At 41.4% G+C, this 21,487-nt stretch overlaps 1 protein-coding gene and 2 non-coding genes across 3 annotated transcripts; all 3 read right to left on the bottom strand.

The window, feature by feature from the left end:
• Positions 1–1,836: 1,836 nt before the first annotated feature.
• LOC119892329 (GTPase IMAP family member 2-like) lies at positions 1,837–13,776 on the bottom strand. The gene is made up of 4 exons (XM_038704530.1): positions 13,696–13,776; positions 3,111–3,167; positions 2,096–2,644; positions 1,837–1,952 (listed from the first exon to the last, which is right to left on the bottom strand). Exons 1-4 carry the CDS (start codon positions 13,721–13,723, stop codon positions 1,837–1,839), a joined length of 750 nt encoding a protein of 249 aa, XP_038560458.1. The 5' UTR covers positions 13,724–13,776.
• trnaf-gaa lies at positions 4,686–4,758 on the bottom strand. The gene has a single exon. It is a non-coding gene; the product is annotated as a tRNA-Phe (tRNA).
• On the bottom strand, positions 6,692–6,764 carry trnaf-gaa. Its single transcript has one exon. It is a non-coding gene; the product is annotated as a tRNA-Phe (tRNA).
• Positions 13,777–21,487: the final 7,711 nt, after the last annotated feature.

Genomic DNA, 21,487 nt, shown 5'->3' with positions numbered 1-21,487 from the left:
GTTTGGATCATTTCTCACCATTGATGAACCACACAAAGAATATTACATCATTTTTAAATAGTGCTTGAAATAGACCCGCGAGGAACCGTGATGTGCATGTAGCTGTCGGTCGAGCCTGGTGAAATGTAGCCTCAGTTTCTTGTTCTTAGCTGGCAGGAGTGGCACCCGGTGTGGTCTTCTGCAGCTGTACCCCATTGCTTTAAGGTTCAACATCTTGTGCATTCAGAGATGGTGTTCTGCATACCTTAGTTGTAACGAGTGGTTATTAGAGTTACTGTTGCCTTTCTGTCATCTCGAACCAGTCTTCCCATTCTCCTCTGTCCTCTGACATCACAAGGCATTTATGTCCACACAACTGCCGCTCACTGGATAATTTCACTTTTTAGACCATTCTGTAAACCCTAGAGGTGGTTGTGCGTGAAAATCGAGATCAGCAGTTACTCAGACCAGCCCGTCTGGCACCAACAACCATGCCACGTTCAAAGTCACTTAAATCCCCTTTCTTCCCCATTTGATGCTCAGTTTGAACTTCAGCAAGTTGTCTTGACCACGTCTACATGCCTAAATGTATTAAGTTGCTACTATGTGATTGGCTGATTAGCTATTTGTGTTAACAAGTGATTGAACAGGTGTACCTAATAAAGTGGCCAGTGAGTGTGTATATTCTGTATATTTTAATTGTCACCTGCAACCTGAATTTTCTGATTTCCTTCACATAAATAAAACAATGAAACATTTTAATAAACTGGCACAGAAACTAACCATTTAATGATCAAATGTTCATTTAATTCGGACTGAAGATTTCTTAAAAATAGTGTTAAAATCCTGTCTCGTCTCGATCTCGTGAGCTAAGTGTCTCATCACACCCTACCTATGTTTAGGAAGGTAGAAAAGTGGCCTTTATTTCTCTTTGTGCTTTGTTTGTTATGTAATCTAGTGAGTATGATTATCGGATGTTTTGTTTATTGCTTTGGCCATGCTCTCCCTGACGCCTAATTTACCTGATTGATGAATAATGAATTCTCTGTAGACTGTATCAGCTGTGGCAATAGTCACCTTTGGGAGTGGGGAAAGAAGGAAGTCTTTTTTTGCTGCCCTCAGGTTTCCCTTCAGGCAGGTTAATAATTCAGGTTTTTTCATTCACATTTAATCTGTGATAACGAACTTCAGAGAACTCTGGAGTTTTTTAAGATGTAAGAAATTTGATGAGCGAACATGGCTTGACAGCAAATTTGCCACAAGTTCACATACCCACTGCCCAGTAACACTGACTTTAATGTTGGTAAATTTATATGCTTAGTTAACATTAGGGTATTCAATATCTGAGACTGCGGGCCTCCCCTTACTTTATTTGGTTTGCTTAGTTTCAGTAATACATAGCTGTCTGACGTAACTTCAATACCAAATACATAACAAAGGCCTTAAAGCATTTATCAGTACCTGAAACCGTAAAATATCTCAAAACTACTGTATCTCTGAACTCCCTCTTTAACCAGATCACACATTCAGCTATTGTATGTGATCTCCCTGGGGAGGCCCACCACCCACTTTGAAAACCCCTGCATTAGGAACTTCAAATAGCAGGGTTGGTTGTTCTCTCTCTCGTTACCACAGTGCATTGTAACATCCGTTCATTGAAATAAAGTGTGTCCATAGATCCCGACCACAAACCATTTACCTTGAAACCATCGTTTTGTCGTCATGTAATTAATGCTGCTTGAAACATCGAAATTCACCAGTGAAGTTGCAAATGTTGCATTGAAAGTACATTTAAGTTTGTTTCCACTACCTACAACACCTACATGTTAATACACAAAAGAATATTTCTGACTCAGGTCAGTTGAACTTACGCACAGACTGCTGGTGGCCATTGCTGCTGCTGCTTGCAATTTCTCTTAAATAGGCAGACTCCTGAAATCCACATCTGATGCTGAACATCATGGGTGACATATCTTGCTCCGTAGGAACACAGAAAATGTAGACATTAATTTATTATTTCATTCACATGTAATCTGTTATAAACAGCTTCAGAGATCTCTGGAGTTTCTGGATCTAGGAAATATGACGAGCAGATTTTATTGCTAGTAGGACTCACCTCTTAAGCTCAGAGGCTTTCCATTGTTCTCTTTCACAACCTGACCCAGGCGAGTTAACAGCTCTGGAAGTTCAAGGTTTTTCCTCCACAGAAACCTGTAGTGACATTTTCTGATCATCTCCTTTAAGGGAGGATGGTTCATGTATTTTTCCATGAAACCTGAGCTCTCCTCTCTGGGTGTTGATATCAGAACCAGTGAATGATCAAATGATCTATGACTGAAGAGTTCCAGGACTCTGCAGAGCCTCAGTTTGTGTTCCTCAGTGAAGTCTTCAGGCTGTAGAACCAGCAGGAACACATGAGGTCCAGGATCAGAGAGTCTCACACAGTTTTCTAGAGGTCTTCTCAGACTCTGTTGTAAGATGCTGGGAAGCAGCAGATCTGGGGTGTTGATCAGAACTATTTCTTTCCCCTTCAATCGTCCACTGACTCTCAGACAGTCGTCTGGTTCTTCCTGAGTGTTGAACTTAGTCTCTCCCAGTATGAAGTTCCCCACTGAACTCTTTTCAGACCAGCTGTTCCCCAGCAGAACAACCCTCAGCTCAGACACTGAAAATAAATCACTGAATTAGGAAACACATAAGTATAGACTGAATCCATGCGGAATAAAATAAAATGGGGTTAACAAGAATTCAGGACGTCACAGCTATTAAGGTTTTACCAGTGGGTTTTGTTGTTGCACATCCACCAATGTGTCACTTAACCCCTAGTTACTCCAGAGGTGTGTGACCTCTAACTCTGAAACTATTTTGATCAAATCTACTTTTAAAATAAAGTCCTATCTCTAATATAAACCTGCTTCAAATAAAGACTTGTGAGTCGGCCAATATTACAAAATTAATTTTGTTATTTTAGAGAAAATGTGAAAATATCGAGTCATAAATCATATATATCATGGCATAGCCTAAATGTATTGAGATCTTTCTTTTATACCCGTAGCGCCCAGTCCTGCCTACAAACGCTGTAATTCTAGATTTTAATATGGAAGAAAATATTTTGACTCCGTTCTACTCACTGTTAGGTGGCAGGAATTCAAAGCTGCTGCTGCGCGTCACAGGTTCCTCTTCTGGCTCTGCAGGGATACAGAAAATGTAGATGATTATTCATTCATTCATTCACATTGAATCTGTAAGAAACCTGCTCATTACAATGATTGTTGGTGTCCACAAGTTGCATTAACATTTTCACTGCCTGAAAACACTGATTCAATTATTATTTACTCTCCCCGAACCCAGTTGATTATTGTCACTATCCTGTTCTGAGTATAATAATATAAACACAGACAACCCATGTTTATATTATTTTGGCCATGCCTTCCTCTTTTGATTCTTGTTTCTCTTTTTACGGGTTTTGGTTCTTGATTCTGAAGTTTTGGTTGAGTTTAGTTCTCTGTGAGTTCATTTATTGATCAGTTCAGTAACCGTTTCAATCCTGTCTGTTGTCTTGCATCCAGTCTTCTCGGTGTGTGTATGTAGTTTGACTTGGTCCTGTCTATCTGTGTCTTGTGTAGTAGGTACTATGTTGTTCTGTCTTCTGCATGTTCTGTGTGGTTGTTCTGGTCTGATCTATCCTGTTGATATTTCGCTGCCTGCCTTGGTTCTTTTCCTGTCTGAAAGGTCGAAAGGATCAAGTTGAGGTGGTTTGGGCATCTGGTAAGGATGCCTCCTGGACGCCTCCCTAGGGAGGTGTTCCAGGCACATCCAGCTGGGACGAGGCCTCGGGGAAGACCCAGGACTAGGTGGAGAGATTGTATCTCCACACTGGCCTGGGAACGATCCCCCGGTCAGAGCTGGTTAATGTGGCTCGGGGAAGAGAAGTTTGGGGTCTCATGAGATGTGTGTTTCATGTTTGGGAATGGAGCACGCCCGGGCAGCTCTTGAGGGGGCTGCCTGCGCCCGTTGCGAAGCCCTTTCCGTGCGGGTACTGAGGTACAGCATGGCTCTCTTTTCCGAGGATGGCCGGATGTGTTCTCCCTGTGGTGCGGGCCCTGCGGCCGCTGAGGCAGCCCGGCCGCTTCACTCATGGGGTTCACAGCGATGTCGGAGGATTTCGGGAAGGCTGAGGCTTTTTCCCAACCTTCATCCGCTGGCTGCGACGCTTCCTTAGTGTCGTAACCGACGCAGTTCGAGTTCCCTCGAAGGGGAACGTCTCGGGTTACGTATGTAACCCTGGTTCCCCGAGAAGGGGAACGAGACACTGCCTCGGCCCGCCGCACCTCTCCCCGCCTGAAGCGCCTGCTTCATAGTTTAAGCTAATGATGAGTGTAGGTGTGCTTTATACTCCTCCGGTTATTCCGTCACACCTTACCGTTCTAGCAACAAGCCAATAGGATTGGAGTGATTTCATTCACGTTCAGACCTGCTACGCCTAGAGGCGTTCCCATAGTGTCGTAACCGACGCAGTGTCTCGTTCCCCTTCTCGGGGAACCAGGGTTACATACGTAACCCGAGACGTTATATTGTGTGTATTTCTTGGTTGAATCTCTTCTTTGGGTTTCACATCCACTGTTTCTTCGGTTACAAAGCACAGCCTCAAATTAGTATTTCACTTTTCAAAGTATTGTCTGTGGCATCAAAAGCCACCAAGCTCTTGCCGAAACCCGGGATCGAACCAGGAACCTTTAGATCTTCAGTCTAACGCTCTCCCAGCTGAGCTATTTCGGCCGCTGTTGCTTTGTTGACCCACCAGAGGCCGATCTAGCATAGGATAACGTTTCTGATATAATGCAGCACAGGTACTCTTGACTTTTGAAGCAAATATTTTGATTATTTTCTCACATTATTAAAAACAATTACTTTTACTTAAATAGCATTTTAATCCAGTGTCTACAAACGGTTTCCTGAATTAGATGGAATATGTAGTGCGGGGTGAGGGGGTCCCTCCTCAGGGCTATCTAATCCCTGTACATCCAAAGCGAGAACTGTGTCCGAGTACCCGGCAGTAAGTCGGACTCTTTCCAGGTGAGGGTTGGCCTTCGCCAGGGCTGCGCTTTGTCACCAATCCTGTTTGCGACAGTCATGGACAGGATATCGAGGCGTAGCCGTGGTGGGGAGGGGTTGCGGTTCGATGGGCTTGGTATCTCGTCACTGCTTTTTGCGGATGATGTGGTCCTGATGGCGTCATCGGCCCTTGACCTTCAGCTCTCACTGGATCGGTTCGCAGCAGAGTGTGAAGCGGTTGGGATGAGGATTACCACCTCTAAATCTGAGGCCATGGTTTCAGCAGGAAACCGGTGGAGTGCCAACTCCAGGTAGGGAATGAGTCCTTACCCCAAGTGAAGGAGTTCAAGTACCTCGGGGTCTTGTTCACGAGTGAAGAGAGACTGGAGCAGGAGATTGGCCGCAGAATTGCACTCGCTTTACCGCACCGTTGTGACGAAAAGAGAGCTGAGCCGTAAGGCAAAGCTCTCGATCCACCGGTCAATTTTTGTTCCTACACTCACCTATGGTCATGAAGGCTGGGTCATGACCGAAAGAACGAGATCGCGGGTACAAGCGGCCGAAATGGGTTTCCTCAGGCGGGAGCTCAGAGTAGAGCCGCTGCTCCTTTGCGCTGAAAGGATCAAGTTGAGGTGGTTTGGGCATCTGGTAAGGATGCCTCTGACGCTAGGAGGTTCAGGCACTCCTGGACAAGGCCTCCCTAGGAGAGATTGTAGACACTGGCCGGAACGTCCCCCGGTCAGAGCTGGTTAATGTGGCTCGGGGAAGAGAAGTTGGGGTCCCCTGCTGGAGCTGCTGCCCTCTTACCTGAAGAAGAAGTCTACCAGCATGTCCGGCAACCAGATGTACAGAAGGTGTGTTTTTCTTGCCCTCGGTACATCACGGATAGAGATTCTCATGAGATGTGTGTTTCATGTTTGGGAATGGAGCACGCCCGGGCAGCTCTGAGGGGGCTGCCTGCGCCCGTTGCGAAGCCCTTTCCGTGCGGGTACTGAGGTACAGCATGGCTCTCTTTTCCGAGGATGGCCGGATGTGTTCTCCCTGTGGGCGGGCCCTGCGGCCGCTGAGGCAGCCCGGCCGCTTCACTCATGGGGTTCACAGCGATGTCGGAGGATTTCGGGAAGGCTGAGGCTTTTTCCCAACCTTCATCCGCTGGCTCCGACGCTTCCTTAGTGTCGTAACCGACGCAGTTCGAGTTCCCTCGAAGGGGAACGTCTCGGGTTACGTATGTAACCCTGGTTCCCCGAGGGGGAACGAGACACTGCCTCGGCCCGCCGCATCTCTCCCCGCCTGAAGCGCCTGCTTCATAGTTTAAGCTAATGATGAGTGTGTACAGGTGTGCTTTATACTCCTCCGGTTATTCCGTCACCTTACCGTTCTAGCAACAAGCCAATAGGATTGGAGTGATTTCATTCACGTTCAGACCTGCTACGCCTAGAGGCGTTCCCATAGTGTCGTAACCGACGCAGTGTCTCGTTCCCCTTCTCGGGGAACCAGGGTTACATACGTAACCCGAGACGTTATATTGTGTGTATTTCTTGGTTGAATCTCTTCTTTGGGTTTCACATCCACTGTTTCTTCGGTTACAAAGCACAGCCTCAAATTAGTATTTCACTTTTCAAAGTATTGTCTGTGGCATCAAAAGCCACCAAGCTCTTGCCGAAACCCGGGATCGAACCAGGGACCTTTAGATCTTCAGTCTAACGCTCTCCCAGCTGAGCTATTTCGGCCGCTGTTGCTTTGTCGCCCACCAGAGGCCGATCTAGCATAGGATAACGTTTCTGATATAATGCAGCACAGGTACTCTTGACTTTGAAGCAAATATTTTGATTATTTTCTCACATTATTAAAAACAACTACTTTTACTTAAATAGCATTTTAATCCAGTGTCTACAAACGGTTTCCTGAATTAGATGGAATATGTAGCGCGGGGTGATGGGGTCCCTCCTCAGGGCTATCTAATCCCTGTACATCCAAAGCGAGAACTGTGTCCAAGTACCCGGCAGTAAGTCGGACTCTTTTCCAGGTGAGGGTTGGCCTTCGCCAGGGCTGCGCTTTGTCACCAATCCTGTTTGCGACAGTCATGGACAGGATATCGAGGCGTAGCCGTGGTGGGGAGGGGTTGCGGTTCGATGGGCTTGGTATCTCGTCACTGCTTTTTGCGGATGATGTGGTCCTGATGGCGTCATCGGCCCTTGACCTTCAGCTCTCACTGGATCGGTTCGCAGCAGAGTGTGAAGCGGTTGGGATGAGGATTACCACCTCTAAATCTGAGGCCATGGTTCTCAGCAGGAAACCGGTGGAGTGCCAACTCCAGGTAGGGAATGAGTCCTTACCCCAAGTGAAGGAGTTCAAGTACCTCGGGGTCTTGTTCACGAGTGAAGAGAGACTGGAGCAGGAGATTGGCCGCAGAATTGCACTCGCTTTACCGCACCGTTGTGACGAAAAGAGAGCTGAGCCGTAAGGCAAAGCTCTCGATCCACCGGTCAATTTTTGTTCCTACACTCACCTATGGTCATGAAGGCTGGGTCATGACCGAAAGAACGAGAATAGGATAACGTTTCGAAATCACAAAGTTTTACCACATATGTAAAACTAAAACATGACATTTTCTCAGTAAGTAAAGTGTAACTGTACTGTAAAAGGAGTCCTAGTTTGTTTTCATGGTATTACTAGGGTCTTACCCTATAATCGATAATAGATTTCCCAAACCTTTTAGGCAATCACACATTTGTACCATATTGTGTGTGTTTGTTGGTGTGACACAAGGAACTCAATAATATCCACGATCGCCCTCACATATATGTAATTCCTTGCCATTTGCCCCTCCTTGACAAGTGTGGAGACCTCAGCACCTTTGGCATTATGAGCACAATATTCCTTCTAGAGAGCACTGCATATCAAATGTTCCTTGCTGGATGTATGTCTTGATAAAACCTTCGGTGTTTTCCATCGTAGGTTTCCAGTTAGAGAAGCCCGTGTTGGTGAAGGCTTTGTCCGCGTTAGCACTAGACCCATTATTATTAAACTTCTGACATGGAAAGCAAAATGCACCATCAGCAACCACTGAATATTCCAGGCACTCTCTTCCATTAAACCAGCTTCTGTTAAATGAGCGTTTTTGAGTATTAAGCATCCCAGTAGGTTTGGACTGTAGGTGGTTGGCTGGGCTCCTCTGTCCCAAGATCATGGGACCATTCTGACCCTCAGCTGGTGGAGCTAGCAGTTTAAGTTTGGGCTCGGCAAAATCTTTGCTGCTATTGGGGCTACTGGCCTCAGCTGGAGTCTGTATAGTGTTTGTATTAATTACAAAGCCACGTTTTGATATCCATCCTGGATGGATCCATCCTGGACTGCTTTTTGGCAAAGCAAACAAGCTTATGTAAAGATGAAATTTCTTTGCCAAATAACTGCTACCATAACTATTTTTCATGCAACCTAGCTTGAGTGGTAAGGTTTTGTTTTTTTATCACATCGCGTACAGGATGCCAAGAGGTTCCATTCTAATAAATACATCTCTTGAAAATGTCATGCAGCACTATGTAGCAGAGATGGGGACTCGAGTTAGAGACTCGGACTCGAGTGCGACTTAACTTGCACACACAGTGACTTCAGACTCGACTTGAGACTCGTCCTCAAAAGACTTCAGACTCGACTCGGACTTGAGGTGTGGGACTCGTGAACAATGTTTATTTTTAGGAAACGTCTGATGAGCATGCCGTTTTTCCCTCCCTCCGTTACCTATAACCTGCCTACGTAACACGTAGCATCTGCTGTGCGCAGCCGCACATGAGAGAGGAAAACAAACACCGGCAGATGCTGAGCCATTCATCATAAACTTTGGATTTAAAACTTAAAGACCCAAACAAAGAAACGATAAGTAACCTGTGGTGAGTAAACACATCCAACTCAGCATTGGCCATTCTTGCTTCAGCTACGACCTACGAAGGTTAACTCCAACTGTCGTTCATTATGAAAAGATGAATGAGCGTTCTTTACTTGCAAAACTTGCGGTGGTAGATTAACGTAATCCTTTACATCCCGCTGGCTGCCATCACGTTAACTATTACCATTGACTGGAAAGAGGTTACAGGTTTATTGTTGATCATGTAACCTTATAGTTTTATTTAGTTATAACATTACACTGGTTTGAGATTGTGGGTTGTGTTGACTTACAGTAGTTTAAGCTGTCATTGATTGCATTGCACATTACATAGTCGTGCTCTGTAAGTTAAAAACAGGTTACAGCTTTATTGTTGACCATGTAACTTTACAGTTTTATTTAATTAACTTTACACTGGGTTTGAAAATCAACAGGGTAGTTAGTAATAGTAATAGTTTATAAGCTTATAATGAGTCATTAATTGTAGACACACTGTGCATTAGGCTACATGGTTGTGCGTTAAAAACAGACAGGTTTTTTGTTGATTATGCAACATCACAGTTTTATTTACTTAACGTTACACTGGGTTTTAGAGTCTGGAGAGTGTTTTGACTTACAGTATTTAATAAGCCGTCAATAATTGCATTGCACATTACATGGTGCTCTGTAAATGAAAAACAGGTTAACAGTATTCCTTATAGCTATGCAGTTGTATAAGCAATCTGGATTGAACTCAGCAGGTAATACAACAAATAACCACGAGAGACTTGAGACTTGACTTGGACTCTAGCTCAAAGACTTGTGAGCATCTCTGCTATGTAGTGGGAAAAGATGGATCAAAAAACAAGTTTCAAATATTTTCTGGGTGAAAATGTCAAAGAAGGTGTTTTCAGTAGGCTACTGTCGTCTCTATGACACTTGTATCTTGGCCAATATTTTGTTTTTGCTATTTTTCAATAGGGTTCATAAAACTTACACTGGTGGGGCAGAAAATACAACTGAGGGGGCAAAGCCCCTTGTTGCCCCCTTGTGTTGCCAGGCCCCTCTCTGTGTCATGTTTCAGCGAGGGTGGGCATAGGGCTCAGCGTCTCCTCCACACACACACGCAGAGACACATGTTAGCAAGAGCTCATCACTTCAACAAACTCTCAGAAGTGAAACCACATCGGCAGATGCAAGACGGGAGCTCCTTGTTTGTGGCTGTGTGGGTGGAGTCAGATATTCCGTTTAAAAGGAAAAAAATGATACGTCAAATCAGGTATTGTATACAAAGAGGAGTGCTGCCTAACTGACAGTAGCCGCTGTCAAACCCATTTATACCATTATGTGTGTTCAGCAGCATGTGGAGGCTGTCAAGTAATCACCTGTCTGATGGGGATAATTCACAGTACATTACATTACATTTATTCATTTAGCTGAGACATTTATCCAAAGCAACTTACCATTGCTATATATATCAGAGGTCACACGGCTCTGGAGTACCTAGGGGTTAAGTGTCTTGCTCAGGGACACATTGGTGTATGTGGGAATTGAACCCAAGTCTCTCACCTCAAAGTCAATAAGAGCAAGAACATCAGGATAAAGGTGACCTGCTCTTCTGCTGACCTCTGCCCAGTTGGTATTTACGATCCTGACTTCTTGGTACACCTGGGTTTTCAGAAATGTCCAGTGATCTGGAGTAGTAGTAGTAGCAGCTCTTCCACTTGTGCTTCACCAAATCTGTGTTAAAACAACTGTTCTCCGCATCTGGCCAGCTTTGGAAGTTGACAATTTTCATGGCCAGCAGGAGTCCACGTTCTCCATGCTGTGCAGAAGCTAACTCATATATCCAAGTGTAGCCTGAAAATGGTTGTCCCTTTCTGGTGATGGCTGAGCGTTTCAGATTAGGACTGTTAGCTTCTAAATTTCTGCTGTCTTCATGGAGGCCTCATCACCTCACTCTCGGATAGTGGGATCTCCGCGGCCCTCTTCTTGTCCAATAGAGGTTTGTGGGATTTCAATGCTGTGTGAGGTTTTTGTTCCTACAAACAAAAGAGCCCTCTCGCCTGTCCAACCATACGTCCGTACAAATGAAGCAGTGCGTTGCTCCTGCATTCTCGTAAAATTCAAGCCAGTCATGTCGTTCATCCGTTTCACTAACCTTCCATAAAATATCTTTGTTTTTTGTTGTCTGTCTGTCTATTTATATCCACCTCAACTCATTTTACAGGCTTTTGTATATTTTGAAAACAACACCAGATTGTAGTAGCTAAGTTGTTCATACTTAAAGTGAAGCTACTCAGTAAGGAGTAGGTGTGCATGCGATGTGTCTTTTTATTGGTTAGAATTCTAAACTTCCACTGTCAATCAAAACAAATACGGCTCTACAGCCAATAGCATCTTTTCAATCATAGTCTGGCCATACATTGTGCGTTTCCCTGTCCACCAAAGTGGCAGATGGAATGATGATTTTACCCGCCACTGCTAACAATTTACCCACCTGTGGCAGGTGGCGGATGCTAATTTCAGACCCTGCAATAATTGTAAGAGTGTTTTCATTTTGAATTGTCCACTATTAAATAGTTTTATAGTATTTTAATAACTTACTGTTGCAATGCATTTATTGTGAATTGTCCCCAGAAATAATTGCACATACATTTGATTATTTCTAAATTGCATGATACTTCAAATGTGTTGATATTGATTCAATATGTAATATTTCTTATTTTATTTATTTATTTATTCATCCACCACATGATTACATTTTCTTTCTGATGACTAAATGTGCTTAAATTGTAAAACACTGAAATGGAAAACCTGGCAACAAATTAAAACAGATTTCATAGGGTCCACGGTCTCGTCGCCCGGAATGTGAATGAAGCCCCATCAGCAGAGGTGGGTAGAGTAGCTATAAACTGTACTCAAGTAAAACTACTGTTACTTTGCAAAAACAAGTACTCAAGTAAAATTAAAAGTGGTTATCAAAATAACTGCTTAAGTAAGAGTACAAAAGTATTTACAACAAAAAGTACTTGAGTAGTGAGTAACGTAATAAATAAGAAATAAATAACAGTGGGTCTTTTCCCCCATGTTCTTTATTTGATGTGGATATGACTAGAATTATTTCAGATGGTCTTTGCAAGTAAAGAAGTGATGATACACTCCTGATTAGATAACCTGTCACATTTACAACAGAACAAAATTCCCAGTGTGTATCCATTAAGTGTGATTACAAAATACTACATTAATATTATAGTATGTTAGAACTCTAATAAGTAAAGATTGTTTAAAAATATAAATTGTTTTCTTGGTGCGTCTTATGATTTGGCAAACAAATGAAATTACATAAAAATTCGGTTTTGTTTCAAAATTTATTGCCTTCTTAAATACAGGTGTGTTCCCTTAAAGTAACATAGTGCAAAGAAAATAAAACACATAATAACAAATACACGATAAAAGCAAGAAAATACTTAGGGAATAAAATACACGTTAAAAGTAAATAAAATAATAATATATATATAATAATAAAATAAAGTAATAAAATATATAAAAAAGAATGAAATAAAATTAACTAAAATCAGGAAAGGCTCTTCTATAAAAGTATTTTTTAGGAGGGGACTTAAAAGAGTTCACTGACTCTGCAGCCCTGATTTCCTCAGGCAGGCTGTTCCAGAGTCTCGGGGCCCTGAATGCAAACTGCTCCCTTTAGTTTTTAAGTACGTGCTGGTGGCTAAAAGGTCAGAGAATATTGTGTGTAGCTATTTATTATTAAACATATTAGCATGAACACAACAGACACTGCTCTCTGTCTGCTCAGTGTCAGCGCGGTGTAGCCTACTGACTTCAGAACTGAAACCTGCTGTACCAACCCGGTTTCATCCCACATCGTCAGATACTGACGCTTTGAGAAAACCTGACAAAGCGTCAGTATGGGACGACCTGGGATGAGACCGGGCTGGCTGCACATTGCACAACATTTTAATCTGTAGCCAAAATGTTACAGTATATAGTATTTGAAAGACATACTGCTGTGGCCATTACTCTTCTCTAACAGAGTCATGCGGATAGCCTACATGGCTGCGGTAAAGTGCTGAAGTAGTACAATGAATGTCTCCAAATGTAGCAAAGTAAAATAGCCTAATGATTTTTCACTTAAAAAACTACTCAAGTAAGTAAAAAGTATGATACATTAAAACTACTCTCACAAGTCCAGTTTTCTCAAAACAATTACATGAGTAGGTCTGGAGGAGTAAATGTAACTTGTTACAACCCACCTCTGATCAGGAGGTAGTAACTTTAGCAATAAAAATGTGGAGAAACGGAGAACGTGATGAGCCTAAACAAAATTAGTGTGCCGCTGTTAAATATATCTGATCTATTTAACACATACAGTACAAAGTACTTTTGGTAAAATACATCCAGAGTGATGATTAGGATGATATGAGATCAGAGAAAGTCACATCAGGGTGATTTACTTGCCTACAAACGGCATGTGTCCCCACGCACAAAAGGTGTGACCTAATTCCTCTGACATAATGTAATAATATTTAGCATAATAATAGCATTCTTGAACCCAAAATCCATGTTACAAAGTGCTTCACATCGGCAGCAAAATAAAACATAGAAGTCATCAGGTTTAAAAAAAAAAACAATTTGGTGCATGAAAAGGAATACAGTGTAGGTAAAGGTAAGAAAAAACATAATGGAACAGTCATTTTCTAGTGAAACTGGACATGTGGTGTGTAACATGTGGACAGTGAGCTCAGACAGTGTGTCATCCACAACTAATAAAGTCTTACTGGACTGAGAAGATGATGAGCCCCCCATGACGTCACTCTGCTGAAAGACCAGAGGCCGACTGGGAACCAACTGCTGGGTTTGAAACCTAAAGAGAGAATAATGTAAAATGTAAAATTATCTTGTTTGTTAACTTGTTTTACCTCCTCTGACGCTGCCTCACATTACATCAGCAAACCTCCTAACACAACACACACACACACACACACACAAAGCAAGTATAACATCAGTTTGCACGTGTAATAACCATTAGGGCTGAACGATTTTGGAAAATAATCTAATTGCGATTTTTTTAACCAATATTGTGATTGCGATTTAATATGCGATCATTTTTTAAGCTCTTTATCTTCTTTATTGTTCAAAACAGACAAGCAGTAAATCATTGAATGCATGACCAACACAGTATTAGGTAGATTTAACATATACTGTTCTTTCCTGTAGGCCAGGACCACGTCAACACATTCTCACTCCCCAACTCGTCACATATTGACGCCTGGTCCAGGCCCAAAACCCTGTCCTGGTTTTGAGAACGGGTTGCCTATGTTATGATGAAATTATGTGATACATGAATTATTATTATGAGCAATGGTGTAGAAGAAGTATCAAATTATATTAATTTTATATTAATAATTTCAGAGAAAGATCATTTGAGTCAGGTCGTGGCATTAAATAATCATCAGGTAGGCCTAATTACAGACGACAAGAAAAGTAAACTCACCAAAGTGTGTTATACAGTAAGCGCTCAACACTAAACCCACAGTTCAACCGCCAATTAATGAGTCCTTATCTCATTTCAAATCTCCACAAGAGTCCATCTCTCAACAAAAACGGTCTGGGTATCTCTGGATAATCTGTTTTTTGTTTCAAAACGAAAAACCAAATAACCGTTTTTGGTGTCAGAATCAAAAAACCAATTAAAAACAGCCCATTTTTTCGTTTTTGGCGATTCATTTTATTGTTATTTCTTTTTGAACAAAGTATGAAGAGAGTCTGTGAACTTCAGTCAACTCGTGTTTCGTTATAAACCAAAAACGGAAGTCACGTGGTCTGTTCCTTTTATGGAAGCAAAAGTAACCAGTAAACTCTTCAAAATAAAAGTAGCCCATGTACCATGTAGTTAAAGAGGTGATTTTAGACTAAAACTAAACTAAAATAAAGTTTTTTTAGTAAAACTAAAGTAGCACTGGGTGTGAAAAAAACACTTGAGTTAACTGAAATAAAATTAAAAATAATAAAATAAACTTTGCTATTTTCGCCAGTGTAAAATACTCATGTTAGTTAAGTTAATACTTTTAGTGCAGCCTGTAGTTCTCATAAGTTATGTAGGCATACTTATGTGTGAAACCTGGTGAGCATTACTGAGAGTCAAAAATTATCTCCAGCTCTGGGGCTTTCAGATCTTTTAATGCTTTTTTTGGGTTTAATTCTGTTTGAAGAACCAGCAGGGAAAGGCCGTGCTCTGAAGTGTTCGTACTTGTGTCAAGTAAAATAAAAGTGAAGTTGAGTCATTTAGTTTTTCCTCCTTGGTACTCATCTCAGGACCTCACAGATTTTCCCCAGTACCTGGAGGATGTGAGCCAGTGCAGGTTTAAGGACTGATGATAGTATCAAGGCTGGTCCCATCACCTACCGTCACCCTCTTCAAATTAACGCTGGACAGGCAGGACAAAGCAGAACACCACTCCTTCCTCCAGCACCAGAAAAGGCCCTGTTGTCACTTTCAGAATTATGGTAACCACACCTTGTAAATGTGGCGCTGTTTTTGTGGATTTGGATGATGTCAACTTATGTCTTTTAATACACATTTATATAATATACAGCAGGCTTTTGTGTACAACAGTACAGTGAAGCAGGGCTCTGCAGTGCAACTCTTTCACTCACATATGCTCAGAAATGATTTACAAGCACAGTGGGTTAGTGAAGACTAAAACCTACTGTAAATAATGTTAAGGTTATATTATACCAATAGTCATTTATACTAGTTCCTCCTCCAGGTTGTGGTTAGAGCCTCTGCAGTGGACAAATGTAGATTTAGTTCAGTCTACAACATTTTCAGGCCCATGTTGAGCATTCAGAGCCAGTAGTCTTCACATCATAAAACGGTCATTGCACTCAAGGAGAAGGAGCTCAGGCATATTATAAATATGCATAATAAATTTCTATCAATTAATTCTGTGCTACTTGAACATTTTTGGACTACTGTCCTCCTTAAGAGAAAGGTTAGCATAGCACTACAAGTAAATAAGCAAGTCTGGGAACAGATCCATGATATAATTTTATCCCATGGGATTTATTTATTTTTACACAGAGCACTTCTTTCCACGTCACGCAGCCCAAAAACAAGTAAACTGCCCCACCCTTAGCAGAGCCTAGCAGTTCTCATAAAAATAATCCCCAAATCAGGACACAAAAATCCACAGTTGATCAGGCAGGTAAAACAGCAGTGGCTATATAACCCTCAACTAATGCAGTAAATCATCCACCCAGCTCTGACTCCACCTCATTCAAGGAGCAGACGTTTAAGGCAACTCAGGGTATCAACCTCCACGGCCATTTGTATGGTGAACTCTAGCAGAACAGGCCATGCAGTCTACAGGGTCTTGGCGACAGGTGGTTTAAAATTCCTGTAATAAAAACAATTTAAAAAGTGTTCACAAAAGTCAGATGGCATACCATCCAAAATCCTAACCTGCTACACCACACTACAACACAATGCATCAAGAGAGATCCTGAGCGCTCCCTGAACATCAACTCTTACTGAGGTGATTGTCTCCAGGTGTGTGCCGCTACTGGAGAGGCAGGGTGGAGCTTACCTGAGAGGGTGAAACTAGATAGTGGCATTACCAGGCCGTAAGCCTTCACAACAAGAAAATAGATAACCACACAGGCTAACTAATTCACTGATATACAAGCTTACATTTAAACAGCTCGCCTTGTTATCAAACTGGAACCATCGCTTAATATTTAGTTTTATCAGAGTTACTAAGCAGCTAGCTATCAACACACAAACACAGTAGTTTTTTTGTTTGTCTTTTTACTAAAGGGGACCAGGACCAAACTCCCCTAAACACATGAGAAAGTCTGAGCACATTGTTCAGTCTTCTCCAGAGCAGCCTTTACTGCCAGTTAACAATCTGAGGAGTCATCAGTCAGATGAACACTGACCTTTATTTAGACATTAAACCTTTCATTCACAAACACCTCAGAAGAAAAAGCTTCTGATATTCCCTCTGTCACGTCACAGAATACCAACAGCAACTTCTAATGACATTTTCTCACATCTGATACAAATCAGCAGACTCAGAGCAGGACTGAGTTCTAACATATCAAGCATGTCCCACAAAACAAGCAACATGCAGGATAAAGAATAAAGATAGAACCACATCGACAGTGCTGGACATACTTTTGAAAACAAATTGCAACAAACACATAACCCACCAAATGATCAGGAACATTAAGACACAGTTACCATCGCATATTACATTCAGCCTCCAAGAAACCGATAGGATGACCAAGTAAACAGCAGATTTCCCCACAATACTCAAGTTTTTCCTTTAATGCTCACCAGGTTTCACACATAAGTAGGCCTACATAACTAATGAGAACTACAGGCTGCATTAAAATATTTAATCTACTTAACTAATATAATAAGTATATTACACTGGAGAAAACTGCAAAGGAAAATAAAAGGTTTACACCTCCACAGACTTGTTTTGGAAGAGTTTTGTTTTGACACATAACAGTGGAAGCTGAGAGTTTTTAGCAGCTACAGCATGATAGAAAGAGAAGCTGGAAGGCAGGTGAAGTTCTGCAAATCCTTCAAACTCAGTGATCAGCTTCCTCTGGTCGCAGTGCAGCCTTCTCTTTGATAGAAACACAAGTCAAAAGGTCAAAACCTTATTGCCTTTTGGCGCCACAGAAGGGGGCAGAGTGACCTCTGCTGGTTGTGCTACCCAATAAATATGTTAGGAAACTAAAATATGAATTAAATAATATAAACTTAAATAAATAGGCTAACTGCTATCCTAAGCTGCATATAACATTAGTTCACTTGTCTTAATCTGAAGTTACAGGTCACCAATGGCCTTACAAATGTTTAATTCTCCCCAACAGCCTAACATTACTATAACGTTATTTTAGTTTAGTTTTAGTCTATAATCACCTTTCTAATTACATGGTACAAGGGCTACTTTTATTTTGAAGGTTTTACCGGCTGCTTTCGCTTCCATAAAAGGAACAGACCACGTGACTTCCGTGACTGAAGTTCACAGACTCTCTTCATTCTTTGTTCAAAAAGAAATATCGATTAAATGAATCGCCAAAAACGAAAAACGGGCCGTTTTGAATCAGTTTTTTCGTTTTTTGATTCTGACACCAAAAACGGGTATTTGGTTTTTCGTTTTGAAACAAAAAACAGATAATCGGTATTTTCGTTTTTGTATTACAAACGAATTACAGATTATCCAGAGATACTCAGACCTTTGAGGTTCAAAACAAAAGTTGGCCAACAAAAATAAAATCAAGTGTGTGTGTGTGTGTGTGTGTGTGTGTGTGTGTGTGTAGGCAAAATTGTGATAATGTATAATAAATATATTGCATTGTGAATCTGAGATATATTTGGATTTTGATTGACTATATGTCTAATCATAAATCTAAAAATATGTGTGTGTTCTTTCTGTTGGCCCATAATAACCATGACAGAGCAGCATTTTCCTTTCACATTAACATTTTATTCCTTTGTCTGAAATCTATTTCTTCTTCATTTCATCTCATTTAGTTCATATAATAGGTTTGCTATTAAATATATGCAAATACTGTTCTGATTTAAATGATCGTTTTAAAAAGGGCTTATAAGTAGGCTATAATTCGGAGGAATAAATAATAAACCTGTTTTACCTATGTTGTTATAATTATTTTAAGGCACCCTACGTTTTTTATTAAGTTACTGTAATAATCCTAGTTCAAGTGAAAGGTTTTTAGTCAAATTACATAAAAAAAAAAATACAATACTTCGCGACGCCCGTGAAACTTTTCTCCTTCAAACAGCAAAAACTAAATGAACAGAGCTCCTTTTGTTTATCTGTGCGCAGAAGCAACGTTAGCTGTCGGCACAGTGTTGGCAGCAAACGTTACCGCTACTGGCGACACGCAGCAACACACAACTACTGAGCTGCTCTCTTTGCGTCTTTCTTGTAAAAAACATCCAACTATCCACAACAAGCACGTTGAGGTAAACCCCTCTTACCGGCGGGATCGCAGGTGTCCTGCAGGCAGAGCTGCTGAATCACTATCGGTGTCTGAACGGGAGGGCTCGTCACAGATGATGTCATCAGGTGAAAGGTCATCATGTGGGTCATTTTATTTACAGCGAAATTATTATTAATTCATTTTACTAATAGTTTGATTTAGCAGGCCTTCACAAAAGGACCTTTACAAATTAAAAAAATGAATGAATGAATTAAATTTGTCATTGACAAAAAGGCACTTTGGGCATCAAAGGGCACCCATTGCACCCCCCTCTGCACGTGCATGCTCCAGGATCTTTCATTCCCTCTAAAACGGCTGTGAGCTGCGCTTTATCAGAGTTGCTGAAGTGAACATTTGTGTAGAATTATGGTGATATTTCCGTCTGATCACAGAAGTGTTTTCAGTTTCGGTTTCCTTCCTCTGATGAAGATCAGTTCCTCTCATAGGCTACAGTCCCAGACGGGCTCTGTGTCTGTCAGAGAGGGGGGTAGCCTCAGGGGTGGACTGGTAATCTGTCATATATATAGGGCTAACTGATTTTTAAAAATGAGCCAAGGATCGGCCCACTCCCTCCCCCTTTGCTCGAGCTGTTTCTTGAGGGCCAAAAAAATCGCCAAATATGCGAAAATAACTGATATGTTTGGCACTGAAGCTGCATTAGCTTCAGCATAAGCTGCATAGCCTCCCCTGCAGAGAGCAGGCACTTGAAGGAGTAAAGGAGAGCCGTGGCCACTGAAAAATAGCTTGCACCAAGAAATGTTAATTAATAAATAAAATGCTATGAGAAAGGTTTATTTGCACAATAAGAAAACCTGCAATGCAATATAAATATAATGTAATATACATAATATATTTTTAAAAAGTAACTTAAGGTAAAAACAAGAATAAGCTACTGCATTACATTTAATTATATTTTTATATTCTGAATTGTCACCTGCCACCCAACTTATGTCCTTCCCTTTATAAAAAAATAAAGACATTTCCACCATAAATTGGTGCAGAAAATGTCTCCAGAATGCAGAGAATTAAGTTTTTAATGCTCAAAATCTTCTGGGACGGAGGGGTTGATTGAACATTTCATCAATATTTCTTTTTAAACTAAATTCGAATTAATTAAGCTAATTTATCATTAAGGTGAAAAGGTGCCACATGCACAAAGACTTTAGGCTACTTCAAGCATGCCTGCATGTATGTAGACTCTGCTGGGATTAAATTAAATTGCTTTACAGACGTACTTTGGGTGGCAACAGGGGGCGGGGATGAAAACATGTGAAAACCATAGACTGTATATAAAAAGGTGAAAACATGACAGATTTCTGGGCTGGGCTAAGCCCCCAATGTTTCAAGAGCCTGGAAACGCCCCTGGCTGTAGTAAAGGTACCCAGCTTGTTTGGTAGCTTGTTTAGAAGCTGCTTGGACAGTAAGTCACCCACTACAGCTAACATGGCGATAAGTGTGAACTGATATTAAGCTAATACTATAGATCTACCGTTTATCTGGTTTTGCTCGATAAGTTGTTAAGTGGCAGATCAGTGGGTTTGCTGCAGTTGAATATCTTAGTAAGAGCCGTCCTCTGTCCAAGATGAAACCTAAAATACTATGTCTCACATTGTGTTGATGGCCAGATTAAATGACGGAGAAAAGAAACCAGACATAAGAACATTTTTTAGTGCAACAAAGGCCAAGTAAGTACAAAGGTTTCCCCATATTAAGGTGATTTGGTAACATTACGGTGTCCGTGCTACACTAATAGAAATAGTAAGACTTTCCTGTGTGTACTCGGTGTGGCAGATCACTGTGTGGCTATGGCAACCACAGAAAGTACTACACTAGACAGTCCTCTTGGCACTCGCGCACCGGCTACAGACTGGCTTCGTTCAAATGAATGAGAGGTCTGCATTTTTTTCACGCTGAGCCAAAATGTTAATATTTTACCCTCAGTATGTTAAAACTGCTGTAGATGGTGACATTATGTTGGGCCTGAGTACTTATTACTGTTATCTCTGCCAGTCAAAGCATCAATACAGCACAAAATCTACAACTGACAACACATACTCGTAAGAGCTAATAGCAACTAGACTCCTAAACGTTCCTTTGTTTTGAAAGAACAAAATGGCACGATGAGTCAAACAAAGGTCATTTTATAGCTGTGAAGATAAGACACGGTGCTTTTTAACTTAGAGTAATAAACAACAGGATAGATTGTAGGTTTATAAATTAATAACAGATCATTATTAGAATGTGTAGATACAGATACTTGAAACAGGAGAACCTTGAACTTCCAGAGCTGTTAACACGTTTGGGTCAAACTGCAAAGGAGAACGATGGAGAGCATGTGAGCTGTGAAGTTTGTGAGGATGCAGGTTTAATCATGACAGATCAGAAGTCTTTGTGGCAGAAACTAAATATTCACCTAAATAAAACATTAAACTTTTGAATCCATGGATCAAAATCTTTTCTACTTTCCCTTTTTTGGATCTAAAGTCTTTAACGCCAATGTTACCGTCATAAGAGACCTAAGGGCTGTGACCGGCCTGCACTTGGAGC

The sequence above is a fragment of the Micropterus salmoides genome, unplaced genomic scaffold (assembly GCF_014851395.1).
Source record: "Micropterus salmoides isolate LMB-PRFRI ecotype aquatic unplaced genomic scaffold, ASM1485139v1 Ms_hic_scaffold_7, whole genome shotgun sequence".
Classification (NCBI taxonomy): Eukaryota; Metazoa; Chordata; class Actinopteri; order Centrarchiformes; family Centrarchidae; genus Micropterus; species Micropterus salmoides.
The sequence above is the reverse complement of the archived record's forward strand: the minus strand, read 5'-3'. Positions and strand labels throughout refer to the sequence as shown.